At 53.0% G+C, this 7,328-nt stretch overlaps 6 protein-coding genes across 6 annotated transcripts; 4 read left to right on the top strand and 2 right to left on the bottom strand.

Moving 5' to 3' along the window:
* Nucleotides 1-87: 87 nt before the first annotated feature.
* Nucleotides 88-1,423, bottom strand: GNI_098370 (diacylglycerol kinase; the record flags this gene model as incomplete). The annotated part of the gene is made up of 1 exon (XM_011132761.1): nt 88-1,423. A coding segment is annotated over one exon (1,336 nt), but the record flags the coding sequence as incomplete, so codon positions are not given.
* A 22-nt stretch (nt 1,424-1,445) lies between these two features.
* On the top strand, nt 1,446-2,234 carry GNI_098360 (hypothetical protein; the record flags this gene model as incomplete). Its single annotated transcript, XM_011132760.1, has 1 exon — nt 1,446-2,234. The coding sequence occupies one exon, from the start codon at nt 1,446-1,448 to the stop codon at nt 2,232-2,234; it is 789 nt and encodes a 262-aa protein (XP_011131062.1).
* Nucleotides 2,235-2,734: 500 nt separating this feature from the next.
* On the top strand, nt 2,735-3,346 carry GNI_098350 (hypothetical protein; the record flags this gene model as incomplete). Its single annotated transcript, XM_011132759.1, has 1 exon — nt 2,735-3,346. The coding sequence occupies one exon, from the start codon at nt 2,735-2,737 to the stop codon at nt 3,344-3,346; it is 612 nt and encodes a 203-aa protein (XP_011131061.1).
* Nucleotides 3,347-3,660: 314 nt separating this feature from the next.
* On the top strand, nt 3,661-4,401 carry GNI_098340 (hypothetical protein; the record flags this gene model as incomplete). Its single annotated transcript, XM_011132758.1, has 2 exons — nt 3,661-3,774; nt 3,982-4,401. The coding sequence occupies 2 exons, from the start codon at nt 3,661-3,663 to the stop codon at nt 4,399-4,401; spliced, it is 534 nt and encodes a 177-aa protein (XP_011131060.1).
* An 832-nt stretch (nt 4,402-5,233) lies between these two features.
* On the top strand, nt 5,234-6,325 carry GNI_098330 (TBC domain protein; the record flags this gene model as incomplete). Its single annotated transcript, XM_011132757.1, has 2 exons — nt 5,234-5,334; nt 5,386-6,325. The coding sequence occupies 2 exons, from the start codon at nt 5,234-5,236 to the stop codon at nt 6,323-6,325; spliced, it is 1,041 nt and encodes a 346-aa protein (XP_011131059.1).
* Nucleotides 6,326-6,330: 5 nt separating this feature from the next.
* On the bottom strand, nt 6,331-7,128 carry GNI_098320 (hypothetical protein; the record flags this gene model as incomplete). The annotated part of the gene is made up of 3 exons (XM_011132756.1): nt 6,331-6,371; nt 6,470-6,607; nt 6,651-7,128. The coding sequence occupies 3 exons, from the start codon at nt 7,126-7,128 to the stop codon at nt 6,331-6,333; spliced, it is 657 nt and encodes a 218-aa protein (XP_011131058.1).
* Between the last annotated feature and the right edge of the window lie 200 nt (nt 7,129-7,328).

The following is a 7,328-nucleotide window of genomic DNA, read 5'->3' as shown; positions in this document are numbered from 1 at the left end:
TCCCACCACTGGCCTCGCTCCCACCACCACTGGCCTTACTCCCACCACCACTGGCCTTGCTCCCACTTCCACTGGCCTTACTCCCACCACCACTGGCCTTGCTCCCACTTCCACTGGCCTTACTCCCACTGCCACGGGCCTTGCCTCCAGTCCCAGTGTCACTGGCTTTGGTCGTGACCGCTTTACCATCAGGAGAGCCACGTTCGAGGCTCAGACGGGGCCGGCGATCGGTGACCGCAAAGGGATTGGTAAGACAGCCCGCGGCACGCGCAAAGTCGTTGCCGGTGCCGAAGGGGACGATTCCGACGGCAACTTCGGGTCCGACGGCGTGGCTGCGGAGACAGTTGATCGCCCACATGAGTGTGCCATCACCGCCGGCACAGAGCAGCCTGCAGCGGACTCCGCGCTGTCGCGAGACCAGCGCTAATAACCGGAAGAGTGGCTTGGCCCCGTCCGCGCCCTGCCGGATGTCCCCGATGAACACGTGCACGCTTCCGCTCTGTGTCGCACGCGCTGCCACACACCTCTCGGCGGAGCACGCACTGTGCGCCAATGCCTGCGCCACACACTCCTCCACCGCACAGGCGTCGCGCGACTGTGCGTTTGTGCGTGTACCCTGGTGTGCGCCCATTCGTCCGCCCACTCGTTCGCCTTTATAAACGCCGCCCGGCGCTGCCACGCCGTGGGCGGGGATCCCGCCGGCCTCGTGCAAACGCAACAAACCCTCCCAGTCGAAGGTCGCGTACGCCGCGACCTCTAAGGAGTCGCCGCGCGAGGTCGCGGCGTCCGGGAGCGTCCACAAGGCCAGGGCGTCCCGCACCGAAGGCGAGTCCTCCATCATACCCAAAATCTCCCGGACCGCCCCCTGAGAGGGCTTCCGGTCGTCCGAGGAAGGCACTCCCTGGTGCCCTGGACCGTCCAAGGAAGGGGCTCCCTGGTGCCCGGGACCGTTCCTATTTGAAGGCAAATTCTTCCTGCTTGAGGATTGTTCCTTCTTGCCTGGTGGCAACTTTTCTCTTATTGATGGCAAGCTTTCCCTACTCGGTAGTAACTTCTCTCCGTCTGATGGAGGTCCTTCTCCGCTTGATGGCAATCCTTCCCTTAGCGGCAAAGGAGGCGACACACGCAGCTCGGGCTGGTCACTTACATCCTGTACTAAACAATTATCTTCCTCGCTCCCCGTCGCCAGACATATGTTGTCGAGGTGGTTGTCCTCAAGCGGCTCGCCTTCATTATTTCCTGGCTCGTTTCGTCGGTCGTGGCTGCTGCCGTTTATGGGCGACTTGGGAATTCGGATGTCCTCTGTAGGATATTCCACAGCTGGTTTTGGTGGCCTGAGTTGCAGATAGTTGAATCCTAGAGAGAGCAGTTGGGCAGCAGCACCTCCACCTGAAGAGGGGTTTACAGCCAGGAATACGAGCATTGTCGAATTATTATTTTCGGCAATGGCGTCCGGAGGTGGTATTTGGGACGGGGGTGGTTGTTGTTGGTCGCAACCAACTTCAACGGGAGATAACCCAGGTCGTCATAACAACGATGACGACCCGTTAGCGGTTACGGGCAACGCGCTAACGGGATCTACTCATACGCCCGACGATATACAAGCACTAGCCCAGGGATCTCTCATCGGCTTGGGTCCAAATGGCTTGGGTCCAAATGGCTTAGGTCAGAACGATTTGGGTCCAAGTGGCTTAGTACCAGGTGACTTAGGTCGAAGCGGTTTAGGTCCAAGTGGTTTAGGTCCAAGTGGTTTAGGTCCCAATACCCTTGGATCTAGCGCGATGGGAAGGTCAGCCGGCGACGTCCACTCGCCTCTAGCGGGACTAGACGGAGACGGTCTGTCGGCCGGTTTATCGGTCGGTCTGTCGGCGGGTCTATCGGCGAGTATGTCAACCGCAGCAGGAAGTAGCCTCACCGCTAGCGCACTCATATCTTGTATGGCATCTACCTCCGCTGACGGACCGCCCGTCGACATGTCACCGGGGCAACAGCTTACCCCGCAGCAGCAGCAACTACTCATGACGGACGGAGCGGAGGCTTCACCAGTCCTCATGGTCGCCCAACCACTGGAACCAGGAACCGGTATCTACCCTGGACCACCCATTGCGTTCGTTGACCCCCGAGGACCTCATGAAGTTTACAACCGAGTACCACTGGGGGAAAAGGGACGCATGGAACTTAAAGCTGCCATTAGGCAAGCTCTCAAAAATAAACCAGAACTTCGCGAAAAGTAAGCTCTTGCTAAAATGAATTTCAACCGAACCATTCGCAACCAACTTGGACCACGAACTGCCTCCCCGAACTACTTTCACGAACTACTTTCACGAGGTAGTTCCGACCGCTGGTTACACCAAAATGGTTTCATTTGGCTGAATGACTGCGCCCTATACTTTCACGAGACATCCTTTGGGTCGATCGGCCACTTCACGGGAGGGACTTTGGCTGGGAGGGACTTTGGCCAGGAGAGACTTTTCGGGTAGGGTCAATGCGGTGGCAAAACTTCGATGTGCGACGATTCCCCAACTTCTACGAATTGCGGCTGTAAGACACCCACTACACTTGCTGGCTTAGAGCCGTCAGCGGTACTGCCAGTCTCCCAGAAGGAGACAGGTCGGACTGGGGCGGCTGGCGCCCAGCGCCACTACTGTGTGGCCCACCAGTACTGTATGGTCAGCACTGTGTGGTCAGCGCTGTGTGGTCAAAGAAGTTGTTGTAGATATGTGACCTGTGGTTCATGGCGTTGAATATTAGCCGGCGGTTCGTGGAGACTCGGACGGGAAAGCATAAGCGACGAAACACAGGCAGTGCCACCGGCGAGAAGACGCCACGACGAAAGGTGTTAAAAGAAGACTATATAAATCCAGTGGAGCAGCAAGGTGGCGCAACGCTGCTGGACTTGGGGCCCTCTCCGCAAGGCATTGGAGGCGGTTTAGCCCTTGGAGGAGCCCCACAGGGGCTGGGACCGGGCCCGATGCTCGCGCCCGGCTTAATGGGCGGCAGTGGCCTGCCTGGAGGAGGCTGTCTGGCTGGAAGTCCCATGGCTGGAAGCCCCATGGCCGGAAACTCCCTTGGGGGAGCAACTATAAACGCAGGAGGACCCACTGTACACGCAGGAGTCGGACTCACAGGAGGACCTTCTGCCCTGGCCGGATCAGCAGCGCCGTCCGCCGGCCTCGTGTATGACAGCTCACCGAGTACTGCAACGCCTGCGAGTTCGCCGCAAGAGCTAGATCCCCACGGATGGGGTAACGGAGGCCTTTTTGAGTGGGACGGCGCTGCCCTCGCAGGGAGCGACCTCGAAGGAGCCGGAACTGGCGCTTCATTGTCCAACTTTCTGTATTTCTAGAGCCGAACACATGCTGTGCACACGCGTGTGCACACGCGTGTGCGCGGGTGCAAATTGAGCGCTGCGATCGCAGGGATGCGTTTTTGTTCTGACAACACTGGGATAGCGCCCAAAAGAGACAGCCAGACAAGAACGCGCAAGACCACACGCAAGACAGATCCTGCCTCGAAACTGTCGGCAACCGTTTCTGAGCAGGAAGGTTATAGATCTCCATTGCTGAGGGCCAGTGCGGCGACTCCGACTCGTCGTGGTCGGTTTCGGTAGATCGTATTTTTTTTATCACGATGTCTTGGTGGTGTAAATCAGCTTCGTCTATGGCGGAAACAGATGCGGTGGAGATTAAGGTTAAGACCACGTTCTCAGCCGCGGAGAATTGGGTTGACTCATGTAAAGCGAAAAGGGCGCAGAATCAGTTGCAGAAGAAAATGGTAAGCTTCGGGGGTTGCTCGTTTCAGAACGGACCACACATACACTTTCATGACGAACCTTCCACTGTTCCATACTCGGGTGTCGTTCTAGCAGTCCTAAGAGGCGCGTGGCCTAGGCTACAGGATGCACGTGGCTTGGCACTCACCATCTTATCGTTCCCTTTGCCTTTCCTTTTGTGGCCAATTGATCTTGTGGGAATGTCGTAGAACCAAAAGGCTCGTCAGAAGTTGGAGGAAGAGAGAGGGAAACTCTTGACAGAACAGAAGGCGGCTGAGGAGAAGCTGGAGAAGATCCAAAACAACCTGCATGACATTGAGCTATTGTTCCAGAAGGTAGATCAACAGGAGCGAGATATCTTGCTGGTGGAGGAGCAGATAGCGCGAGAAGAAAACGAGATAGCGGAGCGGGAGAAAAATCTGAAGATCCGTTTAAATGACATTGTCGAAATTACAGCCACACCACCTGACAGTTGCACCACAATTGCTGCAGAGTCCCCAATGTCAAATATCTTATACCGAGCTAAATCTGCCAACCATGAAATACCAAAGACGGCGCCGCCTGGAGGTTCACACCATCTCGAATCCGTCTCCAGTCCTATCGCGCAAACACCGTCTTTGAGGACATAACACCGCCAGCTTTAATAAGCATCCGGTCACTACGTCCTACCACTACGTCCTACCACTACGTCCTACCACCACGTCCTATCACCACGTCATACCTCACTAAGCTTACCCAGACCACCTTACCCAGCCCGCCACCTTATCCAGCCCGCCACCTTACCAATGAGAAGGGCAAGACAGGACTGAGAGTTAACACAGAGCTGAAAGTTTAACACGCGAAGAGGCTGTACTCGGAATTCGTGCCGACCTCCGAATTAAACTAGGGGCGGGGTGAGCGAACCTTTATCCAGGCTGATCAATTTGCACAGAGATGGGTGGACACAAAGATGGGTGGACACCAAACGCTTCAGTTGACCTAACTGAGTGTTGTCAGCCGGGGTGTTGTCAACGCCGCGTTTCGACCCGGCGACCGCGTGATTCCAACTATGCAGCCAAGAGGTAGTATCTAGATGTTGCCGTTAGACCAACATAGACCGGAACCGAGATTAAAGCTGAAACATCCAACTGAGACCACCAAGTTTAGAACCATCAAGCAGCAGTCGAAGTACAGGATTTTGAAGTACACATGAAGGATGTCTGGTATTGCATGGAGGGTGCTCTGTGACGGCCTTGGTTCTTCCGGCCATTATTTCTTGACGTCATTAATTCTTGAGGTCATTTAATTATTGACACGTGTCCCTGTGTCATTAATCCCTGTGTGCGCTTGGTGGTGCTTCATCTTTGGCTGCGGTCGACCTAATACTAAGTTTGTCCCAGTGTTTAACTTGTTTGAATCTCGGTCGTCATGGACTCGCTTCTCTCTCTTTCTCTTACAGGTCGCCTTTTTTAATAATTAAGCATGAGCTTGGTGTTGAGACCCACGTTCTGGGAAGAGGAAGAAAAATCGCTAATCCTTATCCGGAATCATGGCTATGTAACTAAGGACAATGCCGAGAAGAGGTAAGACAGAAAATAAGGAAACGTCTGAATGATGGTAACGTCTGTTCCTAGGTGCGATGAGTTCCGTGTGCTCCTTGAACTAATACCGGAGGAGTTTACAGCGGAAGATACAATGCCAGAAAAGGCGTCGATGACCAGAGAGGAGGCTCACCGTATATTTCTGGAAGATGCTAAGAGGACGTTTGCGAGTGTTGTGAGCCAAAAGATTGAGGTTGCTTGTATGGAGAAAGTGTATGAGCAATTGGGTGATTACCATCAGGGGTTATGTTTTATAGTATCATTCTTGTTGTTGTTTCTGGAGCCTGATGAGGTGTTGAAGATCTGTCATTACTTAAGTCATACTTCTAGCAACGGTTACTACAAAATTGAAAACCCGTTTTATCTTCGTGACGCGCGAGTGTTTGAATACCTGCTTCTTAATCTAAGACAGCCTCTGGGGTCGTTGCTACGGAAACGGACCGTCGTTCCCGGTCAATATTTATCGAAATGGTTCATAGGACTTGGATTACACGTACTAAACTTCTCTGCTATATACCTTTACCTAAGATTGCTACTCTGTAAACCTGATAGGGTCACTCACTTTCAAGTCGCCCTAAGCCTCATAGACAATGTTACACCTGAACTACTTCAATCCAAAAATGTTTCGGAAACCATAGAAATATTAAAGCTAGACAAATCCAAATTCCCGAATAACTCTACTCGAAGAACCATCCACTCAAAAAACCAATCAGAAGATGAAGAAACTCCGGAACCTTCACCCACTAATCAAATGACTAAGCAAGTCGACATGGACGAGGTTAACGTAATTTCGATATTCGATAAAATCATCATGGATGCTGAACACATATACTTCGACCCAGAAATGGTTCAGCAGTTCACAAACAAAGTAGAAAATGAAATGGCAGTAGAAGAAAAACGGCGTCTTGAATTCCTAGCTGCACAAGCAGATGATACTGATGAAATCGTATTCAGTGATGAAGAAGAAGAGTAGTCACACTATCCCGTCATACTTTTTTTAACTCCGCCCATAAACGTGCCTGCGCACGAGTGTGATACTACACGCGCGTGTGTGATACTACACGCGCGTGTGTGATACTACACGTGTGTGGTGCTACACGTGTGTGGTACTACCTACATTCGCATAAAGTCACGCTGGCATGTGTGGTCAGAATGCCCTGCTTGTTGTACACCATGCAGTACAAAAACCGCTGAATCATCACAACGAGTCGGCATCGGTCTTTCACCGGGGCGCCACTATTAAGAATGTCGTGTCCTACGTTTAACACTAGCCCCTCTTTGATCGTATAGTTGAACACTTTTTACTGCTCGGCGTTTCTCCTCTTTCTCGAGTGCGTGAACATTGTTGAAGCATGCTTCGAATTGACTTAGTTCTCGAGCGAACTTGACGAGGGTTGCAATCTCTTTTTCAAGGAAGATCCGTGATGTATGAAGTGCCTGAGAATTAATGCTCGCCGTTTTGGCAGCGACTTGACTGATATTCGTTGCACCAGTAACGGACGGACGTACCCGTTCAGCGTCTGTGGCGTTACATATACGCACGTGCGAATGTACTAGCACACACAGATCCCGTAAGTACTGACTCTGATGACCCAATAACTCTTTGTATGAATTCCATACCCGCCGTGTACCCTCTTCGCGCAATCCGGCAAACTCCCGATCCGATAATTGCTCCAAATTCCGCGGCAGCCGTGACCACGCCTCGCCTCCTACACTACCAGACGTCGCACCCGTCTCCATCAACGAATCCACCGCCTCGCGCACCTCCGTATCCATTACGTCCTCCAACAACCTACATGACAACTTGTCACCATCCTCTCTCTCTGACCAACACCCCTGACCACCCAACGCCCCTGACCACCCACTCTCTGTTACCACCCACCGTCCGCGACCACCGTCTGTGACCACCGTCTGTGACCACCGTCTGTGACCATCCTTTTTCCTTCCCGGCGACGACTCCCAACGACTTACCCGGT

Source organism: Gregarina niphandrodes (assembly GCF_000223845.1).
Source record: "Gregarina niphandrodes unplaced genomic scaffold scaffold00020, whole genome shotgun sequence".
Lineage (NCBI taxonomy): Eukaryota > Apicomplexa > Conoidasida > Eugregarinorida > Gregarinidae > Gregarina > Gregarina niphandrodes.
This window is presented reverse-complemented; position numbering and strand designations above follow the sequence as displayed.